The 24,469-nt window shown below is 41.9% G+C and overlaps 1 protein-coding gene across 1 annotated transcript in view; it reads right to left on the bottom strand.

The window, feature by feature from the left end:
• Positions 1-2,156: 2,156 nt before the first annotated feature.
• fstl1b (follistatin-like 1b) overlaps positions 2,157-24,469 on the bottom strand; it is a 111,297-nt gene continuing 88,984 nt past the window's right edge. Inside the window, exons 8-11 of the mRNA XM_048603186.1 lie at positions 22,876-22,988; positions 18,548-18,658; positions 16,229-16,332; positions 2,157-5,869 (exon numbers count right to left, since the gene is read on the bottom strand). Of these exons, the coding sequence (XP_048459143.1) occupies positions 5,825-5,869; positions 16,229-16,332; positions 18,548-18,658; positions 22,876-22,988 (373 nt within the window). The 3' untranslated portion in view covers positions 2,157-5,824. The remainder of the gene's footprint in view (positions 5,870-16,228; positions 16,333-18,547; positions 18,659-22,875; positions 22,989-24,469) is intronic.

Raw genomic sequence — 24,469 nt, 5'->3', positions numbered from 1 at the left:
CAGTCTTGGCATTGGCCAGTAGTTTCACAATGGAAAGCATAGCCTCCAAGATCTGTGCTGTGCCTTTGCCTTATAAAGTCTAGAGAGTAACATGAGGCTGCCTGACAGACCTGTCAATGCACCAAGTACCTCAGTGTGCACACAAAATGTAAAAAAATCTTGGAAGCTAAAATCAGAAATAAGAAACGATGCTGGAATACTCAGGAGGTCAGGGAGCACCTCACGAGAGATACTGAGTTAACATGTCAAGCCAATGACCCAGTGATCTTCTTGTCAGAACAGAGGGAAGACAGAATTGTTCAGGGAGTGGGGGTGGCATAGGAAGAATGAAAATCTCTGAAGTAGGATGGAGTGCAGGAAATATTAATTAACAAAATATTTTATGATGCAGAAGTCAAACGGTAATGGTACTGTGAAGAGATAAATGCTGTGTCTAGCTGAGATGTGAATGGCTATAAAGCAGCTATATGAATGAATACATCATCACAGGCTAATGAAAGCAACAAGCTAGCATTGGAAAAAAAACACAGACTCTTGTGGCGCACTGATAGTATCCCTACTTCTGAGTCAGGTGGGCCCAGGTTCATATCCTACATGGTTCAACAGCGTGTAATAGTATCACTGAACAGGTTGATTGAAAATGTCTTTAAAAGTAACCTCTATCTTGGTTAATGTGTTATCATTTAAAGTTGTTGACTATAAAGTCCAGAACTGTATAGTGTGCCAAAAGGAAAGATAAAGGTGCTGGTTCTTGAGTCTCATTGGAACACTGTTGCTTGCTATGGGTTGAAATGTCAGATTGGGAACAAAATGGAGAATTAAAATGAATAATGACAGCAAGTTTGGGGTCATACTTGCAAACTGAATGCTGCAAAGCAATCACCCAGTTTATGTTTGGCCTCTCCAGTGTTCAGGAGACCACATCGTGACCAATGAATAAGTTAAACATACAAATAAATTGCTGTTACACTTGGAAGGATTATTTTGGGCCTTGGGTGAGAGGGATGAGGAAAAAGGGAAAGTGTTGCATGTCCTGCACTTGAGATAGACAGCAGTTGTCGGGTATAATGGGGTGACTGAGGAGTGTCATGGAGGAAACAATGTTAAATAGAGCAGAGGAAGATGTGTTGGTAGTGGTAACACACTGCAGCTGGCAGAAATGGCAGATTATGACCCACTGAAGTGACAAGTCAACTGTTCATGGTTCTAAGAGGGAGATAAAAGGACAAGAGCAGACTGTGTGAATCTTCAGTTAAGGAGAAAGTATCAGAAGGACTGATGTGAAAGGGTGCATTACCAGAAGAGCTGGAGGAACACAGCAGGTCAGGCTGTGTTCCTCCAGCTCCACACTGTATTGACTCTGACTCCAGCATCTGCAGTTCTTGCTATCTGCATTACCAGAAGAGATGTACAGAGATGGACAAACTGGGAAAAAGGAGTGGAGTTTTTACAGGATACAGGGTGTAAGGAATTGTAGCCAAGGTAGCTGCGAGAGTCAGTGCATTTGTATGTAATGTTAGTTGACAGACAATTTTTTCAGAAATGAATACACAGAAGTCAAGGAAGTGGAAGGTAAAAGTCAAAGATGGACCAGGTGAAGTTAACGGAAGGGTGGAAACTGAAAACAAAGTCAGTGAAATTTTCCAGTTCATGACACAGTGCACCAGTAACAGTGATAAGGGAGGGAGTATATCCCTGGATAGGACTGTAATATCTCTCATAAGGCATACATAGCTAGGATCCTTCAAGGTACATTGTAGCAATGCAGCAGGGACTGGAAAATTAGGACGGAAGTTTTAAAGTTATGCATTGACAGATCATGAGCCAATATAGTCGTGAGCACAGGAATGACCCCACAAAATTTATTTGGTATTAGTTTCTAACCCTAGCTTTTTTTAGACACTCAGGTCTCAAAATGGACTTTAGTAACTCCAGAACTTAGTTTTCTCCCTCTTTCATTTCTTCAAAGGCAATTCTGTACACATCATGCTGTGTTAATGATTAATTTGGTATCTCTACGTGGCCATTTGTCAGGTTTCATTACTTGTCTGAGTTGTGTTATGTGGAATCTTCTGTAACACCACAGCCACAGGAGTCTATATTATACTCCATAGGCAATAATCCAAATGTCAAGGTTGGAAAAAAAGACAAGCTTATCCAAGACACAAAACAGATTTTACTCTCTTGAACATATGATACAAAGCTTGTGGAGTAATTGACAGAAGGATACAATATGCTAGTTTTTAATCAATTTAGCTAGTTGTATCATACTCATCTGGTAAAATGGAGTCTAAGGGGTAGAAATTTGTTTTCAGGTGGTATTTGTTGTACTCAATGCCTGAAGTTTAATTATATAACAGGCAGCGGATCTAATAATGGCCACCGCCTGAGACAAATTCCTACCATAAACATATTGTATATGAATGATAAAATTAAAACAGAAAAGAGTGTAATTTTGGTTATCAATAACAGAAACCATGATTTTTAAAAACATTTTTGTAAGAAAATTTATTGACATTAAACCCAAAAATGCCAGAGAAGTACAAAAGGAAACTACAATACATGAAATCCTCTTATGATAGTTTGGTCATGGAGTATACATGGTTCTTCTTATGGTTCAATAAGATAGTAGTTCAAAACAAGGTCACAGAATTATAGCCTTCGAGCCTACAACAATTAACAACATTGAAAGTAAGAAATATACGGTGCAAACATATGCAAGTTGACACTTCATAAAATTTTGACATGTCAGGATGCAAAAACTGAACAAATATCTATTTTTCAGCGATGATCTTTGTTTCCTATGGGTGTGGGGTGGGTTTGTCTTGATAATATTCAATCAGATTCATTAACCACAGCCTGCAATCGAGTTCCAGAGAAAGTAAGGTGAAAAGCAAACTAACACAATGAATAGTGCTTTTTTTTCAAAAGCAAATCAAATCATTTGCTTTAATAGGGTAATACATGAATACAATAGCTGATCTTACCTTTCGAAAAATAGACCAAAGACACTTCAAAGTGTTTGTTCCCATCTCTTAATCGTTGCTTATAACCCCATTCCTGAAACTATGATATTCACACTTTAAGCATCCTTCTGATTATTGAAAACAGCAAATTGCATCCTTGGGGTCACCTCAAAAGTTCGTGAAACTCCATTTGATTCAGATCTCCTTACATCTCGTATTATCTTGAAAAACCAAGGTTGAGCAAGTATTGGAAAAGTCTGAGAGCTACAAAGATGCACTGTTAGCTTCCCTTTAGCAATGCCTGTGCTTCCCTCACCATTATCAGTCTATACAAGGTCCACTTGGAGATCAAGCCACTAACATACTCATTGCAAATTACTCTTTGGATGGGAATGTATAACTCTTGATAATAGAACAGAATCTCAGTAAGAATAATTTTTTTTTGTTGTTGAAATGATCCTCAATTTAGACCTGGAATGATGCTGATTCATATGGTATTGAGAATGTCACTGTTTCCCAGCAATGGTGTTGTGAATACTTGAGATTATTTACTATTGTAATAATCAATTTACAGTATCATGCTACAGTGTTGAATAGACTCTTGCAAATGCAGAGGAAGCATTTCTAGAACAACAACTCTGCCTGGCGTACAGTTTTCCTTTTTCAGATTTTTTCACAAGTATTTCAAGTGGATCTCAGCATTCTACAGCATACTGGTAAAAGGCAGTTTCCTCCTTTTTATTGGAACAATGGCAATTTGACAACCTAACATGCTGATTGTAGACTAACACCACCAATTTCCAATCTGTCCTTAGGCACTTTTTTTATATGTTCAACATTGTGGATGTTCTTTGAAATATACAAGAGTTTAAATAAACTTTTGGACACTCCAGAGGTTACAAAAAAAACCTGCAAATAATACATAAAGTGTATACAGTATATTTATATATAATATAATATAATATAAAGGAAAGAAAGAATGTAGCACCATTGTGAAATGTCAATAGAGTGCTTGTAAACCTTTGCGGAAGATGGCTACAGGTAAGTTTTCCATAATCCTCTACATTACCTACAGATCATGGGGAGAAATCTAATTATATCTTCTATCATAGACCAGACAAGTAGCGTATGGAAAAAATCAGCAGGGGCCATTGGGCTGCTATCCCTGTCAACCCTCATAGTGATCTTCCAATGTTACATTGCTGGATATTAAACTGCATGGCCTAAATTATGTGATTGAAGGGCTCTTGTTGCACAGTGGTAGTGTCTGTACCTCTGAGCCAAGAGCCCCCGTTCAAGTGTCACCTGTTCCAGTGGTTTGTAAGAACATGTTGGAACAGGTTGGTTAGAACTTATTTCAAAGATGTGGTTGGGAAACCAAAAAAGAACAGGAGTGAAAAAGTGGCCTCATACATTATATTTTATATCATTATTGGTAGGGCAATCCCAATTCTTAATGCCAAAATGTTACTGCAATCCAGCTTTGCTCTGGCAGGCTTAAGAGATTAAGAGATACCCATCAAATGGGCGACTGATCGGTACCACCTTGTGCCAGAGCTAGCAGAAGGCAACAGTTTTTTTCTCCCTGGTATTAAATGGAGATGGTCTGTATAAGCTGCTGCGATAGGAGAAGAACCTGCCAATCGCAGGCTTTTCCACACTTCCTTTTCAATGTGTCCTAAGCACAGACAGAAACTCCCCAAAGTAAGACTGAACCGAAGAAATGTGTCTGAGGTGGTGGTTCAGTAAGAAATAAAACAAAATGCTGGAGAAACTCAGCAGGTTGAGCAGCATCTGTGGAGTGAGAAACAGAGTTTAAAAGTGAGTCCAGTGGTCCAAAGAAATCATCTTGGACTAGAAATGTTAATTCTGTTTCTCTCTTTACCGATACTGCCAGACCTGTGGAGTTTCTCCAGCACCTTCTGTTTTCATTTCTGATTTCCAGCATTCATGGTGTTTTCCTTTAATTGTAGTGGTGCAATTGTTAGGTCGATGGAATTCCTATCCCACTATATTTTAGTAACTTAGGTACCCAAAATCAATAAGACTTGAGTATCTAAACTGAAGAGATCCAAAGTGTGACACAGCAACAGCCAAACAGATTTTTTGAATCACTTTATAAATGAGTATTAAGGACAATGTAATCACTAATTAATATTTTAGATATTTATTTACAAGAAAAGAAATGACTTTAAATTTTCAAAGTGTTCTTGTATTAACTTATTTCTATCAAAGTTGTTTTGGCACCAGAATTCTAGGTAAATTGAAAGCTTTGGTTATCAATGAGCATTAAGAAACAAAACAGCAACTATGGACCCACATCACTGAACTCTGCCAGTTCAAAGGTCACAATTCTATGTGAGTTAATGAAAATTCAATTTTTTCAGTAATTTTTATGCCATCACTCTATTCAAAGTTGCACCCAGAATTTTAGGACTTACTGGGAAGCTTTAATCTCTAGAATTCTGGTCTAGGTGGTGCAGTCCAATGAAGCTCCACCCGTGGTTCTGTCTGTAATACAGAGGAACATGGGTTAACTAAAAAGGAGCAGGATATGATTTCCACCATCTTCCATCACAGGACTATGCAGCTGTTACAATCGAACCAACAGTTTACCATTCACGGCTAGCTCTTTTACTAAACTCTTGTTTAACAATACAGTACATTATGAGAAGTCTGTTTGAATAAAACCAAGGACTGCCTTTGTCCCCAACACAAAGCCCAAAAAATACTGTTTATAATGTATATATATATTTAGTAGTGATTGTTGAAGTTCCGAATGTTTACTGGTTGGCTGAATGGAGAGAAACAGGTTAGAAAATAAAGATCAACTTAGTTCCTCTCCACACCATATATTTTTAGGTCTCCTTTATGTTCACTTTCTCAGCCTTCTCAGCAGTCTCCTAAACAAAATAGAAAAATAAGCTCATTAGTGCTTCTGTGCTAAGCCATTCTGGAAATATCAGAGATAAATTGGTAATGTTCCTTAAGTTAGTACTTTGCGTGCAGTCTTTAATGAGATTGACTACTATTGATAGAAAATAGAAAAGCTACATCTAAAGTGTAGCAATGTGATTGTAAACTTCAAGCCTATGCCTTTCCACAATGGGCCACAGTGCTGCAACAGGCAAAATTAGGATCTTCTCAAATTTGAATTATCTCAGGCATTTTAAAACTATGGCCCAGATATTCTGACACCCAGATAGACAGTCATTATTTCAGTGTAGATTGAAGTTGCACATGGGGACCCTGCAGAATCCCCAATGCAGCAGACTGTGAAGAAATTGCTGGTGAAGTTGAAGATTCCTCCAGGCAACTTCTCTATGCCTGGAACCCTCTGAATGTTTCATTTACAAATTTGAGAATTTGAAGAGTTGGTAAAAATAAGTGAATAGCTATTATGTAAAATTAGAATATTAAATACACAGTCTAACTCCTGTGTAACTATTCAATTGATCCCATATTTACTTCAGACATCCCCAACTGCATCTCTCCCACTCCACTTACAACCACAGAACCAGCCAGGATCAGCCTGTCCTGCTTGGGACCAGCTTCCCCTTCAACCATTCCAGATCCAAACCCAATTCCCCACTGCTGAATTGTAAGCCCTTCCTAGCCATTGCAGCTGATCCTCCCCTTCCCTTGCAGCCATACACAACCCTCCAGGAGCTAACCACCATCCCCTCTACAACCCTTCACCTGCTCCAGACCTGATTCTCCTTCACTCCCTGAAAGGTAAACCTCCTTCCTCTATACTGGCACCAACCTCCCCATCCTCCAATCCAGACTAATCTGCCTTTGCCTCCCCTACCCAGAAACCGCCTCCCCACTGCTGACCCTGTACTTCATCACCCCGCCTTCCATTATCCCTTGCTAGACTCATTGGTTCCATCCACCCTGACCTACACTAAACATTACAACACTTCATCACACCCTACCCAGCTGACACCTTACTCAACTGGCACCCTGAAAGCCTAGCCAACTGGCACCCTACCCTCACATTTACCTAATGCACACATAATTTGGCAGCAGCTGCCAAAGTGGGTGTATGTGATTCTGGATTTTTACATTTCAGAATATGGCAGCTGACTGCTGTAAACACAAACTGAACATTGTTTGCCTTCACCTGTCAGTTCAGCACATTGAGAAAACTGTCAGTATCGAAGTACAGTTCCCATTCCTGAGTCCTGATTAGAATCTCCTGTCAGAAATACAAAACTCTCTCCTTTCATAAAAAATTGTGCCTGAGATTGCCCCTCCTCAGAAAATTTGGCTCTTTATCTGCCATCACAATGATGATCACCAGTACAATGAATTTTGGAATCACTGCTGCCAATTACACATTCAATCAACCAATCTCTAATGGTTTGATGCACAAGAACACAAGGTCAAAAGAGCTGGAGCAAGTCATTTAACTTCTTGAACCTGCCCCATCATTCAACATGATCAATAATGATCTTATTATGACTTATCTCTGCATTTCTGCCTAACCCATAATCTTTGTTTAACAACAAAGTCAAAATCTGACTATTAAAAGGCTGATTTAGACAATGGTCCACATCCCAATGCTCTTGAGGGTAATGAACTGCACAAAGATTAACAATCCCCACAGAAGAAGGAGTCTTTTCATTTCTCATAAATGGCACACCCTTAAGTTTAAACAGTGCTGATTAGTTTTAGATACCCCCACAAGGGGAAACAACCTCTCAGCAATTACTCTTTCAAGTCCTTTTAGAATTTAGTATGCTTCTGTAAACTCACCTTCGTCTACTAAACTCCAATTAGAATAGATCCAACTTGCTCAATCTGGCCTTTAAACACAAGTCATTCATCCTGTGAATCAGCCTACTGATCTGCCTCCAATGCAAGTATAGTGGGCAGAATCTTACCAGGGTCTAAATGAACATGAGCTATGTTGAGATTTGTGGCAGAATCGAATGAGAAGTCCAGAAAGGCCTAGCTCAACGTCAGGAGCAACTTGCTGCATTTTTATGCATGTGAGTTTCTCACTGGTGAGTTGCCAACTAAGGGGCATGATAGCTTGTTAAACACCTTATCAACACCAAAGTAGACCTGGTTAATATTCAGCTTCCTAGCTTACCAAATGCACCAAACAAGCTAGACACGGAGAATACTCAACATGTAAGTCAGAGTGGGAACCTGGTGACTTCAGCCTGATACTGGGTGCGGAAAGCCTTCATGTCGCTCAGCACCAAAAAACATCTCAGGGCACCTTCCGCAGTCACCAGTTGTACACACTCTCATCCACAGACAGGCTGGCATCCAACACTTGGAACACCCCTCACTATCTTCATGGCACCTCTCCGATCCGCTTGCAAGATGTTTGGGAAGCAGGGACTTGTATTGCAGGGCACACTGGCAAACAGCTTTGAAAAGCAGCTGTAAGGACACTTTGCACACAGACGCAGGCGCCTAATTCATGGATTGGATCAAGCTGCATCTCAGGGCTGTTTGTTATACTTGTTAGCAGGAATCTATCTGGGCTGAATTGGGGATGCGTTGCTGTACAGCACACTGTGAGGGCAATCTCACACCCAGGGCATGTGTCAGCCGCCTGCACATCAAACACACCACAAGGTTATTCATCCAAATGGCCTTGTGGAACATAAGTGTGGGCTAGTTCTCAGTCTAGTCGATGAGGGACTGTTGCTTGTCAGGGCAATCACCCTGAATGGCTGGCTGACTGTGTCCAAGCTCCTGGAGTGGTATTAGAGGCTGCTCTTGGCTTACTGTGCCAAGGCATCCTGGAGTGAAAACTATCCCCTTTTACTTGACTGGGGATTGCTGACAACTATGATGAGCTTTCTAGTATTAATCTGCACAGCAATACAGCAGGAGTGAGAGCTTGGTATCTCTGGTTGATGGGGCAAAGTGCAAAACGCAAGACAAGACAGGAATGCTGTGAGCGTCCAAGTAAGCTCAGAGGTATTGAACACTATGACAGCAAGTGAACAGCCCAGAGATGATTTTTTTTTCTCTTCTTGTCCAGTCCCTTCCCACTTTTATCCGTGATTCTTCTGACACTTTATGGCAGTTTCAGAATTTCCAGTTCATTGGCACCAACCACCTCCTTTTTACCATGGGCGGGCAATCCCTTTACATATCCATCTCCCATCAGGAAGGTCTCAGGGTTCTCCACTTCTTCCTGGAAAAATGGCCTGAACTGTCCCCATCCACCACCAGGCCAAACTCGTCCTTGCTTGGAGCAATTCTCCTTTAACTCTTCTCACTTTCTTCAGATCAGAAGTATAGGTACCTACATGGGCCCCAGTTATGCCTGTCTGTTTCTGGGGTACGTGGAACATTCCTTGCTCCAATCTAACTTGGATCTATCCTCACAGCTCTTTCTGCAATACATCGATGCATCGGTGCTTCTTCCTTCTCTCACCGAGAACTGGAAAAGTTTATCTATTTCACTTCCAATTTCCCCCCGCTCTCATCTTCACCTGTTCTATCTCTGACTCCTCCCTTCCTTCCCTCAACATCTCTGCTTCCATTTCTGGGATCAGGATGGCCACCAATATCCACTAAAAACCCACTGATTCCCACAGTTACCTTGACCGTAAATCCTCACATCCTGCTTCCTGTAAAGACACCATTCCATTTTCTCAGTTTCTCAGTCTCTGCTGCATCTTTTCTGATGATGCTACCTTCTGCAATGGGGGTCTCAGAAATGTCTATTTTTTTCTCCTCAACTAAGGATTTCCCGCTACTGTGATCGACAGGGCCCTTAGCCGTGTTTGACCAATCTCCTGCACTTCTGCCCTCACTGCTTCTCCTTCCCTCCCACAGGAGGGTTCCCCTGGTCCACACTTACCATCCCACCAGCATCGATATGCAAAGAATTGTTAGCCACCATTCCGCCACCTCTAGCAGGGTACTGCCACCAGACACGAATTCCCCTCCCTCCTTTGTCAACCTTCTGCATGGACTGGTTCCCTCTGGAATAACCTGGTCCACTTCTCCTCCACTCCCAACACCTCCCAACACTCCCACAGCACCTTCCCCTGCAATTGTAGAAGGTGTACCTGCCTGTTTACTTCCTCCCTCCTCACTATCCAAGGCCCCAGACACACCTTCCATCTGAAGCAGCGATTTTCCTGCACTACTCAATTTAGTCTACGACAGTTGCTGCTCACAGTATGGTCTGCTGTACGTTGGGGAGATGAAACACAGACTGGGCAACCGTTTTGCAGTAAACCTACTTTCTGTCTGCAGAAATGACCCTGAGCTTCCAGGTGACTGCCACTTCAACACAACAGTGTTCCCTGGCCAATATCACTATCTCACGCTTGCTGCACTGCTCCGGCGAAGCTCAGCGAAAGCTGGAAGATCAGCATCTCATTTTCTGATAGTGGGCCCTGCAGTCTTCAGGACTCACTATTGAGTTCCATCGACCTGAACACCTTCTTCTAAATCATTACAACCCGCACATCCCGGGCACTGTTATCATATAGGGTGCGTTCAGCACAGCCAATCCATTCTCACCTAGTTATGGTCCCCATTAGCAGCTTTTCCATCTGCCTGGCTTATCAATAGCCATCATTTTGTCTGCCTGTCTTTCTCTCCCTCTTGGCTCCATCTCTAACTATTGCTTACTTCTTTAACCCACCCCCTGATTTCAGCATACATAATCACCATTTTCTTGCTACCATCAGTTCTGAAGAAAAGTCATTAGACCTGAAATATTAACTCTGCTTTCTCTCCGCAGGTGCTGCCATGCCTGCTGACTTTCTCCAGCAATTTCTGTTTTTGCTAGCTTAGAGATGCAGCCTGGTCCAGTCCATGAGCTGGGTTTGTGTCCCTGAGTGCACAGCATCCTTGCTGCAGCCTTTTAGTGCTAGTTACCTGTGCGGCCTGAGGTGCAGCACTAAAGTGCAGAAATGTTCCGCATGTGGGCTGGAGATGTGCCATGAGGGCTCTTAGGCTGACACACACTGGATGCCAATGTCTGTGGATGTGGGGTGTATGTGCAGCCCATGAATCATGCCCTGAGATAATAAGACTAAGAAGTAGGAACAGGAATAGGCCATTTGGCCCCTCGAGCCTGCTCAACCATTCAATAGGATAGCGGCTGATACGATATTCCTTATGTCCACTTTCCTGTATGTTCCCCATAACCCTTGAATCCTCTACTGATCAAGAAACTAGAGTCTTTCGCCCTCCTTTCTGAAATGAACAGCATCACATTTTCCCACATTATACTCTGTCAGCTTTTCCCCCACTTGCTCAACCTGTCAATATCTCTCTGTAAACTGTATCCCTCTCACAATCTGCCTTTCCAGCTATTTCTGCGTCATCTGCAAATCTGGCTACAGTACATTCATTTCCTTCCTCAAAGTCAGTCATATATATTGTAAACAGTTGCGGGCCCATCAGTGATCCCCGTGGAAATCCATCTGTCGTGGGCTGCCAACCTGAAAAAGAACCCCTTAACCCTACTTGCTGTTTCCTGTCCATAGCCAATTGTTTGTCCTTACCAATATACTACTCCAACACTGTGGGGTCTTATCTCATGACTTAACATTTTATGAGGTACCTTGTCAAACATCTTGTTGAAATACAACACATCTAGTGGCTCCTCAACAAAATCTAATAAATTTGTCAGACATGATTTTCCTTTCATGAAGCCATGCTGACTCAGCTTGATTAGATTATGATTTTCCAAAAGCTTTGCTATTACTTCCTTAATAATTGGTTCCAATACTTTTCCAACAGAAGATGTTAGGCTAATCAGCCTAGAGTTATCTGCTTTTCGGCTCCCCTCCTTTTCAAATAAGGTGATACATTAGCAGTTTTCCAATCCTCTGGTACTTCTCCAGAATCCAACAATTTTTGGAAAATTACAACCAATGTATCCGCTACATCTTTTAGGATCAAAGGGTGCAAACCAACTGGGTCGGGGTCTTATCTGCCTTTAGCCCCATTAGTTTGTCTAATATTACTGCTTTAGTGATGGTAATGTTTCTCCCCTGTATTCTTTAGTATTAATGAGATGTTTGAAGTATTTTCCACCATAAAGACTAATACAAAATATCTGTTTAACTCCTCTGGCATTTCTTTGTTCTTCAAAACCGTCTCTCTAGATTCATTTTCTAAGGGGCCTATGTTCACTTATATATTTAAAGAAGTTCTTATTGTCAGTTTTTATATTCCTTGCTAGTTTGCCCTCATTGTTTATTTCCTCTTTGTTATATTTTTAGTACTCCTTCGCTGTATTCTGAATTTATCTCAATCTTTTGGGTCCAGCATGTCAGTTGGAGCAATCAGCGAGATGAAATTGCCAGGTACCTGCTCTAACTTCCATCTTCAGTATTCTTGATCTCTAGCTTGTTTGGTGTGATTGGTAGGATAGAAATATTAATGAGTTTCATTAATGGTTTTAATAAGGCATCTAACAAGCTATAATCCCCCTTGATTAGTAATTTGCCAATGCTTAGCCAGAAACTCTCACTGTTTGGCAAACACATAAAAATACAGCAAGTTGCTCTGATGTTGAGCTAGGCTTTTTCGTCTTCTCAAATGATTCTGATGCAAATCTTAACATAATCTATGTCATTCAGACCACTGTACGATTCCGCCCACTATGCTTGCATTGGAGGCAGTTCAGTAGGTCGATTTCCTGGGATGAAAGAATTGTCTTACAAAGGAAGATTGAGCAAGTTGGGTCTCTTCAAATTGAAATTTAGAAAACTGAGGCAATCTGGGTAAGTATATCCTTTTCTTGGTAGAGAGACCAAAACTGCAAACAAAACCAAGTGTGATCTCATCAAGACCCTGTATAACTGCAGTAAGACATCCCTACTTCTGAATTAAAAACCTCTTGCAATGAAAGCCGATGTGCCATTTGCCTTCCAAAATGGTTGCTGCACCTGTTAGTTGATTTTTATTCACTGCTTTACAAGGACATCCAGATGCCTTTGTACATCTACACTTCACAATATATCAGCGCTTAAATAAAATTCTGTCTTTCTGTTTTTCAATCTGAAGTATCTAACTTCGCATTTGGGCATGTTGTACTGCATCTCCTACATGTTTACCTACTCAGTCAATTTGTCTAGGTCAACTTGAAGCCCCCTTGCCGCCTCCTCACAGCTCACAAGCCAGCCCATATCACTCAATAGTCAGCATCCCACAGTCTACTTCTGTTTAATTAACATTCTGCTTATATATTCCTCCCGCCAAAGTGGGTAATCTCACATTTTCTTAAATTATACTCCACATACCAAATTTTGGTCAAGTCAATCTGTATATTTCTCCTTTCAGACACATGATGACCTCCTTCGAACTTCCTTCCCCTCCTATCTTCGTATCAACAAAAGTGGCCATAATACAGTCTGGTTTATCCAAAATATTTATAAAGATTGTAAATAGTTGCGGACCCTCAGTAGTTTGAGTTTGCCACCTTGAACATATGAAAATATGAATTAGGAGCAGGGAGGAGTAGGCCACTTTGTCCAAATGCCATTCAAAAAAGTCATTGTTGATCTGATTACTCCATTTTCCTGCCTACTGCAAAAACCTTTGTTACACCTCCTTGTTAGGAATCTATCTACCTCTGCCTGAAAAATATTAAAATACGGTCTTCACCACCAAAGAGTGAAAGCAGAATTCCAAAGACTCGCATCCCTCAGAACAAATTATTTCCCCTCATCTCAGTCTTGCATGGAAGTCCCCTTACTGGACCTATGCCTCACCACCCACTTCAGTTTCAATGGCCAAACATATGAACAAATCAATGGGACACCCATGGGATCACCTATCTCCGGACTCATAGCAGAGGCAGTGATGCAAAGACAAGAAAGGATGGCCCTTCCGCTAATCCAACCAAAACTATGGATACGCTACGTAGATGACAATTTTGTCATCCTTAAACGGACCAAACTAGAGGAGACACAAAAACTTATAAACATCACCCTCACCGGAATAAAATTCACCAGAGAGGAGGAGAAGAATAAACAGCTCCCATTCCTGGACGTCATGGTAGAACTCCAAACAAAAATACACAGAAAGGCCACACACACAGACCAGGTACTGAACTTCAACAGTAACCATCTCAACACACACAAACGAAGCTGCGTGCGAACACTATTTAAAAGGGCAACAACACACTGCAGCAACACACAACTATGCCAAGAGGAAGAAGAATACCTCTTCCAGATTTTCAAGGATAATGGATATCCAAAAAACTGGGTCAGAAGATGCCTACACAAGCAACATCGGAAGATACTACACACCCCGACACACTCATCACACTACCCTACATCAGGAACACATCGGAAACAACCACAAGACTCCTATGACCGCTGGGCATCAGAGTAGCACACAAGCCCACATCAACCCTACGACAACTGCTCACCCGAACTAAAGACCCACTCCCCGCCATGGACAGGACCAATGTCATCTATAAGATCCCCTGCAGAGACTGTGAGAAACACTACATCGGACAAACAGGAAGGAAACTAACAACGAGGGTACACGAAAACCAACTGGGTACAAAAATACACGACCAATACTCACTCATCTCAATCCACACGGATAAGGAGGACCACCAATTCTACTGGGACAACACCAAAATCCTGGGACAAGCTAAGCAGAGACAGGCACAGGAATTCCTCGAATCCTGGTACTCCACGAAGAAAGCCATCAATAAACACATAGAACTTGACCCCATGTACACTCCACGACTAAGGAAAACCGGAAGTGAGGCAATCCAGCTCAACGGACTCCTGAGTTTAAAAACCAGGCGGGAAAACACACTGACGCTTCATCGGAGGCTGCACTGATGATGTTACCCACCAGGGTAATGAAACGTCTGCGAAACAACAAGCCAGCTCGGCGAGCCAACCAACCTCAAGTCCCCTTATTTTTAAACAGTGACCCATCTTTCTAGATTCTCCCACAAGAGGAACCATTCTTTCCACTTCCACCTGGCAAGACTCCTCAGGATTTCATATGTTTCAATCATGTTGCCTCTGATCCTGCAAAATCCCAGCAAATACAAATCTTAACTGTGCAGCCTAGTGCACAGATAAAAATTAGATTTTGATCTACACAAAATCTTTTCATTTTACTTTAATTATTTTGGCAACAGAATGAGGTTGTTGACTTGCTCGCCGAGCTGGCTTGTTTTCGTTCAGATGTTTCCTCACTATGCTAGGTGACATCATCAGTGAGGCCTCCGATGAAGTGATGTTGTTATACTCCGCTTGGAATTTATATTGTCTGGTCCGTTATGGTGAGTAGTGTCATTTCCAGTTTTGTTCTGTTTGGGTTTGTATATGGGGTCCAATTCTATACGTTTGTTGATTGCATTATGGGTTGAGAACCATGCCTCTAGGAATTCCCTTGCCTGTCTATGTTTGGCTTGGGCTACTATAGTTACATTGTCCCAGTTAAACTGATGACCTTCATTGTCTGAGTGTACTGATGTTATTTCCTTAATATCAGTACACATGGATAATGAAGGCTAACAATTTAACTGGGACAATGTAACTATAGTAGCCCAAGCCAAACATAGACAGGCAAGGGAATTCCTAGAGGCATGGTTCTCAACCCATAATGCAATCAACAAACGTTGTCCCAGTTAAACTGATGACCTTCATTGTCTGAGTGTACTGATGTTATTTCCTTAATATCAGTACACATGGATAATGAAGGCTAACAATTTAACTGGGACAATGTAACTATAGTAGCCCAAGCCAAACATAGACAGGCAAGGGAATTCCTAGAGGCATGGTTCTCAACCCATAATGCAATCAACAAACATATAGAATTGGACCCCATATACAAACCCAAACAGAACAAAACTGGAAATGACACTACTCACCATAACGGACCAGACAATATAAATTCCAAGCGGAGTATAACAACATCACTTCATCGGAGGCCTCACTGATGATGTCACCTAGCATGGTGACGAAACAGCTGAACGAAAACAAGCCAGCTCGGCGAGCAAGTCAAGAGCCTTGCCAACAACCTGAGCTACAAATCTTTTGCTAAAACCTTGACAACATAATGCCTCACATTGACAAATATTAATTGGTAATTGCCACTCATTGGGACAGTTTAGGCAAAGACCTGAATGGTCTGGTAAATCTGTAACTCGGACTTGTGTGTAGTGGGGACAGGTCTTGAGGTGTGTATAGAGAAAACTAATATTCCCTGAGTGGATGAGAGATGAACAACCATCTGTCACCCATGAAGCCTGCCCTTCAGTCTCAGACTGCTTTTGTACTAACCTGATGCTTGTTGAGCTCGTGAACGTATTTTGTCCACTCCTCCTCAGTCATCTCATCATCGGCAGTTGTTTGTGGCTGCTCCTCAGGAATGTCCTTATTTTTATCTTCATTAATGAAGTCAATGAAGAAAATAAAACGGAGAAAAAGAAAAGAGTGAATCATGTATGGAAAAGGAAATTAAAGAAAAATTGCAGTAATGGGGAAAAAAGGGTAACAGAGATTCTGCAAGAAGCACAGGCTTTACAATTGTAGTACCTACTATCTCCAGGTTAACTAATGGCAAGTCTGTACCACAATTACTCATCAACAACCGAACAGATTAGTCAGATTATCAATTTGAGTCATTTCATGGTGTAAGTAGGTTGTAGCTAGGTATGAAGGGAAGCAAAAAAGTCTTGACATTTTACACCTAATTCAGTATTTTTGAGGTGTAGTCCCTGTTATAATGTATAGGAGATCATTGAATCTTACAGTAGAGAAGGAGACCATTCAGTCTTTTGAATCTGTACCTGCTCCCTGAAGAGCTACCCAACTAGTCCAGTTCTCCAGCTCTATTCCTGTAGCCCTCTAAATTCATCACTTTCAAATGCAGCAGCCAATTTGATGGTTTTTCTTGACTATATAAAATAAGGCTTATCCAATGCAGAAAGGTAACATTGCCAAATGTATTCTTTTGTGCAGATTATCCTTTTAAAATACAAGTTTCCAAACTGGGGTTCAGAGGGACAGTTCTGGCATGATAAGGCTAAATGTGTAAGAGATGGAACCTGCATCTTTTTCCCCTATTAGTGAAAATGTAAGGATCTGTACAACTGATTCCACACTTCACTCTTTTCAAAACACAGGCATCTGCTACAAATAAGTGTTCTTAATATTCAGATAAAAGCAAGATATGATGGATGCTGGAAATCTGAAAAAAAAAAGAGAAAATGCTGGAGAAACCCAGCAAGTCTTGGTCTTTGTGAAGTACAGTTGTATCAGACATGAAACATTAACTCTATTTCTTTCACTCCATAGATGCTGCCAGACTTGCTGAGTTTCTCCAGCATTCTCTTTGTTTCAATGCTCCTCAGTTTAAATATTTTTCTTCCAGCTATTAAAAAAATGTGGTTGCCTTTCTGGTCAGTATCTATGCGCATTAAGAGTTTACTCTTGGAAATGCTCAGGCACCCTAATGCCAAGAGAAATAATTAAATAGCAGCTCCTCCCATCCCAGTCCCTGCCCAACGCTACTTCCAAGTCCATTTAAAATGTTCTTTACTCTGAATTAGGCAGCTCTGTGGATTGTCACTTATTTTTGCTCTTATATCCTTATGCTTTTAGTCCTTATGAACCTTTGGGTGTCCATAATATTTAGTGGGAGTATATAACAGTGCTTTAGTTCAAAAAAAGTCATCTCAACACCAAAACAGTATTTTATTGCCCAGTGGTCTGTACCTTTTTGGTAAGTTAAATGTTGCTTTGCTTGGCTTTCCGCTTGCTGCTTTACTGGATCGTTTTAAATTACACAGAAAAGAACATAGGTGGCAGATGCACAGGAACACCACCCAGTTTCCTTTCCAACTCTCACACCAGTCTGACTTGGAACTATATTACTCTTCCTTTACAATCGCTGAGTCAAATTCTTGAAACTCCCTACCTGAAAACCTTCTGGGTATACCTACACCTGCAGCAGTTCAAGAATTGACTCACCGTCATCTTCTAAAAGATGCAGTTAGAGAAAGGGCGGCATAGTGGTCAGCACTGCTGCCTCACAGCGCCAGGGACCTGGGTTCGATTCTCAGTCTCTGGCGGCTGTCTGTGTGGAGTTTGCACGTTCTCCCTGTGACTACGGGGGTTCCCTCCCACAGTCCAAAGATTTGCAAGTTAGGTGGACTGGCCATGCTAAATTGCCCAGTGTTCAGGGATTTGTAGGTTAGGTGGGTTAGCCATGGGAAATGCAAGTTACAGGGATGGGGTGTGTTTGGGTGGGATGCTCTTCAGAGAGTTAGTGACATGATGGGCTGAATGGCCTGCTTCCACACTGTATGGATCCTATGAAAATAATGCCTTGCCCCCCCCAGTGACAACCAGATCCTGTGACTAAAAAAAAATCCTTAACAGGGTCTGCACTCATTAATCCTCAATACTTGCACAAAAGAACGTGTATTTCACTTTCTCCAAAGGAACTAATCGTTCTCTACTCTACCTGAAGCTAGCTACCATGGGCACATTTTGGTTCTGAATGCAGATATGTATGTAGGTAGGAAGAACGCAAATTGACACCGCCTTTCCTCTATCTGAAAATCCTGGAAGAGATGGGTTAACATTTCAACTTACCGTCACAGGTCATGGCAGTACACACCCAGTTGCCGCAAGCACAGACGCATCGGTTACACTCCACTGTAGTCTCAGCTCCATCCTCATAAGTCTCATCTTCCAAAGCACATTCTATGACACAACAAAGGAAAGTCACTTTTATTTCAGTATCCAGATAACTTGTGTCAAGCAAGAAATTGGCAGAAAGGAGTCCTAAGCATGTCAGATAACCTTGAGTGGCTGTGGCAATCTACTGATGTTGGGTCTAACCGGGGTGTAAAATTAAACACCCATATTATCTACAATCAAGATAGGAAACTTATGAACAGGATTTCAATACTCTGCACTGTATGGTGTGCTCATCTCTCTGTGGTTCTGCAACTGAAGGGAGGGGGGCCGGATTTTACTCTCAGGCTTTCAAGGTGAACGTTTGATCGTTCTGCAGTTCCCAAAACACACACTCAACTGGCTTTGCCTGGGACCTTTGCCTTTTCAAGCAATGGACCGCTTGCAAGTTGGGTGCAGCCTCATGTTTGAGGATGGATGAGGTTGGGCTGTTGGGGTGGAGGGGTGGACCAGCTTGGGACATGGAGGTGAGGGACAAGTGTGCCAGAGTGCAGCATCACCATATACTGTGGAAGGAAGCACTTGCCCAGAGACATGGATTCCGGTGAGTTTAAGAACAAAGAACGCGTGGGGAACATTGAGCAAAAAGCACAACACAAGGGGGCAGGAGGAGTTAAAGTTCACAACAGAATAAACACCACATCCGGTAGTATATGCAGTACATGTGAGAAATATGAAATTCCCTTCACAGTGGCACTTGTTCTGTAGTAGAACAGTTTGTGTTAGGGGTTTGGGCTTGCTGGCAAGCTAGCATTTATTGCCCATCCCAAATTACTCTTGAGAAGTGGGTGACGAGCTGCCGGGTGACGAGCTGCCTTATTGAACTGCTGCAACCCATTTGTTGTAGATTGAATCCACAATACTGTTAGGGAGGGATTTCCAGGATTTTGATCCATTGACATTTGTGATATTTCCAACTCAGATAGTGAGTGACTTGGAAGGGAACTTTCAGGTCACTGTGTATCTGCTGTAGCTGTCCTCCTAGTCAGTAGTGGTCATAGGTTTGGAAGGTGTTATCTAAGAACCCTGGTGAGATTCTGCGGTGCAGCTTGCACGTGTTTGACCACATTCTTGCACATTTGACCTGATGCCAGAAGACTTTGTTGAATCCAAAGGTAAATGTTGAGAATTCCCAGGGCAACTCGTGACTGTAAACCACTGCGCTATCACCTCCACTAGGCCTGTCCTGCCAGGGATAATAATGATGTTGTTAGGGCCTGGTCTGTAAGATATAATTCTGAGAGTATGGCTATGTCAGGTTGTTGCTTGACTAGTTCGCAAGACAGTTCTCCCAATTTTGGTATTATCCACCAGGTGTTGATAATGATGACTCTGCAGGTGGAGATGGCATGGTTTGCCATTGTTGTTTCTAGTGGTTGAACCAGTTTTGTCCATCCAGTTTCATTTCTTTTTTGAGGCTTTTTAGCAATTTGATACAACTAAGTGGCTTGGTCAGCCAGTTCAGAGAACAGTTAAAAATTAACTACATTGTTGTGGGTCTGGAGTCCCAGAGCATTACCCAGATTACTGGACAAGTGACAATACAACTGCACCACTGCCTCCCATGGGAGAGGAACTGCAGTTATTGAACAGGACTATTTCACGGGTGGTAGAGTGGGGTGCAGCACACCTGAGGCAGGGGCATCCATACATTTTGAAGGAATCTCACTGGCCTCAGATTCCGAGGACCCTCAGCCTGATACTCCATTTGCTTGCCAGGTCCAAACAAGGATGGCTGTGGAGTTTTTTTTTCTTTATTAATTCACGGGATGAGGGCTTCGCTGACCAGGTAGCATTTATTGCCCATCCCTAATTGCCCAGAGGGCAGTCTAGAGTCAACCACATTTGTGTAGTTGTGTAGGTAGTGTAGTCATTAGGAGGGCTCCAATGGGTCCCTGCACAAAAACATCGACTGCTTCAGTCACATAGGTTGTCCAGTTCCACAGCTATCTCCACAATAAGCAGAGTACAATGTAAGAATATCTAAAAGCAGAGGACATATCATGTACATTGCTAATTGGGTCACTGGTGTTCAGATAAGTTGAGTAGAGTAAGATAACATGTGTAAAGTTAAACTCAAACCTTTATCTCTGCAAAATGTTATCTATTTATACTATAATTACAAAATACTGGACTTTCCACATGGCCAAAGGTCTTTTAATACCTCACCCACCACCACATCCAGTTAGTCTTGATCAGACCTGACGTGTTTGCTTGCAGGATGTTCCTAATGATTCTGTTTGTGTCTCAAGCATGCTCCACTGCCTTCCAGCCCAGGTTTCACTCTCATGGAAGGCTCCCATCATGTGACACACTGTTATGTCAGAAGATCTTGATCCACTATGCTGTTCCTGCATGGATTCCTCATGGCCTCCATGATAATGTTGCCTGGCCCATCTCTGAGGCCCTTACTATTGAAATTTATCCACACTATCTTCATCCATGTGGAATTCCTCCTCCTTCACCTCCTACTTTTCATTGGAGGAGAGGCTTCCTTCCTCAGCTCCTCTAGTACCAAATCCTTGCACAGAGCCCAGAGCTAGGATGTGGAGTGTCAGGAAGGCTACAATGATCTGGACTCCAGTACAATTAGCATCCTTGTGAGAAGGTGCCTCTCACTGTACCTTCTCTGTAGTTGGCTTTGTGGTCAACAGAAGAAGATGTCAGAATTTTAGGGAATAACTCTAACCCCATCCATGCATCTGGAGGGGGTTTCAGTCAAAACATTCAAGCAGCCCAAGTTTCCTTAGGATTACCTGTGTATGTGACGCAGTGTCTATCTGGATTGAGAACGTGTGCCAGTTTGGTGAATAGGATGTGGATGACATCTGTGTGCTGCTGACTGAAATTAAATGACAGAGGCTGCAAGGCCTTTGAGTGGCCTATTTGTCTGTGGCCTCAGACAACATATGACTTGATTTGCAGAAAAACAACCAAGTTCTGCATTTTGGAGAGCTGATTCATCTCTCCTCCTGGAGACAAAATCTGGCGCAAGGAATCTGATGCAGAAGTACAGTTAAAACTTTGTTTTTCTCTAATATTACAGAGTGATATTGTATTGGTAGCACCAGGAAACAAAACAGTATCTTTATGCCTCAAGCCTTTCATTACTAAATATGGCACCTTGTTATCAAATTCTAAACCTCTCCTTTTAGGCGGAGGCATCAAGTTAAAATCTGAAGTTTTACAAATAAACTGAACTAGAACTTATATATTCTTATCTAGCACCATCTACAGGCTGCTATGATAAAATAGCTTCGGATAAATTTAAGAACCCAGCAGGGGAACTCTAATTTAAAATTGCTGCAAAAAGCAGCTCTAGCAATTTTGTCATTTTCTTTCTCCATCTTGTACCAGGTATGTCAATTCTCACTGTCCTTGCATATTTCTCTGTTTCAGCTGGGAAAGCACTAGCTTGAGCATTTTCAGAAAGGCTTCTATTTAAAAGACTGTATTTAGAAGTATGTTGTCATTCTGAGTATTGTTTCAAGTGCTCAGCTCCTGTATAACAATAAGTGCATTGCACTGAGTGGATAGGAGCTAAATGTCTCACTACAGGTGAGAGCAAAAAAATCCAAACATGCTTCACAGAACCATTCTGTTTTTGGCAACAAGCTTTTCAACTTGTCCACTTTGCGGTAAATATGGACACAGTGGGAGTGTGGGCAGTCCGAGTTGAAAATAGGTAAAAAGAATGCGTACCCTTTGCTGGATGGCAAACACCTAAAAATAAAACAAGCCCAAACCTCTGAATGTTGAATTCTTTAACTTTTCAATTCCTCACTTAAAAGATTTTGCAACTGACCTTTTTTTTAAGGATATGACTAAAAGATGACCTGTGTAGCTCTCCTGACCACTGATTGGGTAATACATATATTTGGCCTGGTACTGAACTATACAGACCCAAAAAAGCCCCAGATTTGAATCTTCCTCTATGTCCAACAACTGGTTTCAAAACTCTGTCAAGTTAGGAAGGGGCTAAATTAGGTAGAATTGCTGCTTGTCACATCCATGCAATGTTCCTTAGTGGATATCAGATCAGCACAAGGTCAGGGCTGGTTGCTAAAAGTACAAGAAACTCAATGTCCAACCTACCTCCTAAAGACAACCAAATACAGTAATAGGGAAAATAAAGTGAGGAACCTGGAAGGCAGTGTGGGATAGACAATAAATAGCTGAATATTCTGTACGTTAGGTGTAAAGTAATGTCAGTTTGTACTTACTTTTCTCAGGTGGGACAAAACCAGGATTCAAGCAGTTCAAAAACTCATTGAAGCTGAGTTTCCAGTCAGCATTCTCATCAGACAGCTCAATCAGTGCATCTACACAGAGGCCTCTACAAAAAAATGATGCATGGCTCAGTCTATGTTAGAATATAACCCTTATCCCTGCAGTTTTAAATTTATCCACCAACATATAATTTCAAAACATAATTTCCCAAATAAAAAAAAATCCATGTACAATGGAAGGAAGAATCTGTGGGTCTTTGATCCAACATACTTAGCAATGTTGGCCCATGGGATTCGTTGTTGCTCATTCTGTCAGTGCACGGAGTAAGGAGGTAGTTCCCCTTGCTTTTACAGAAAGTTGGCATGGCCGTACTACTCTATTACATTGCAATTCCAGAGGGATGGGGATGGGGACAGGGGTGGTGATTTCTTTGGGGGAGGGCTGTTAGTGCTGCTTTGTGTGGTGCCACTGGCTAGAATTTACCCCAACTAGGTGCCATCTGTGGATCAAAGCTGAGACTTAGGAAACTTCCTAGCTGGGGATTCCCTTCCTCAGCTTTGCCTTTTTACACACTGGGTACCATATTTATGGAAGCAGATACTGTTCCCCAAACAAGCACCTGGGCAAACTTACAGTGAAGTTTTGGACTCTCTACTTTTCGGTTCCTGAATAAGTGGACATAGTTCTGCCACATTCCATGCAATTCACAATTTCTGAAGGCTAATTAGCACAGCAAATTTTCAGTTCTGTGTAAAGCTGAAAGTTGTGTAGAATTAATGTTTTTGTTTAAATAAACGAGTGTATGAGAAGCAGGTTTGGTTCTGACATTCTGTATCCTCATAGATATGAGGGAAGCAATGGCCTAGTGGTATAATCACTAGATTATTAATCCAGAAATTCAGCAAATGTTTTGGGGACCTGGGTTCAAATCCTGCTATGGCAGATGGTGGAATTTGAACTCAATAAAGAACCTGCAATTAAGGGTCTAATGATGACCATGTTGATTGTCAGAAAATTCCATCTGGATTTACTAATATCCTTTACAGAGGAAGCCTGCTGTCCTTACCTGGTCTGGCCTACGTACGCCTCCAGATCCACAGTAATATGGTCGACTCTTGACAATTAAGATAGGCAATAAATACTGGCCTAGCCAGAGACACTCACATCCTGTGAGTGAATTGAAACAAAATGGATTCCAGCTGGCTGCTCTAAACGTCCAAAAGAAACGATGTGTTTGTGTTGTGCTGCTTTGTGTGGTGCTACACAGACTATGATGATTCTCCGGGGACAGAGAATGCCACAGGCTGTTCCCTGCATAGCTCGTGTGGCATTTCTCATTGGTATCAATGATGAAGATTGTGCAGATAGCAGCCCACATGCCATCTGCCCCCAGGGAATCAGCACAACTCTGTATGAAGCAGCTTCTAGAGATAGTCTGCAAACAAATGGTATTGTTAAAAAGATAGCAGGAACTGCAGATGCTGGAGAATCTGAGATAACAAGATGCAGAGCTGGATGAACACAGCAGGCTAAGCAGCATCAGAGGAGCAGGAAGGCTGACGTTTCGGGCCTAGACCCTTCTTCAGA

This window comes from Rhincodon typus, chromosome 11 (genome assembly GCF_021869965.1).
Source record: "Rhincodon typus isolate 14 chromosome 11, sRhiTyp1.1, whole genome shotgun sequence".
NCBI classification, from domain to species: domain Eukaryota; kingdom Metazoa; phylum Chordata; class Chondrichthyes; order Orectolobiformes; family Rhincodontidae; genus Rhincodon; species Rhincodon typus.
This window is presented reverse-complemented; position numbering and strand designations above follow the sequence as displayed.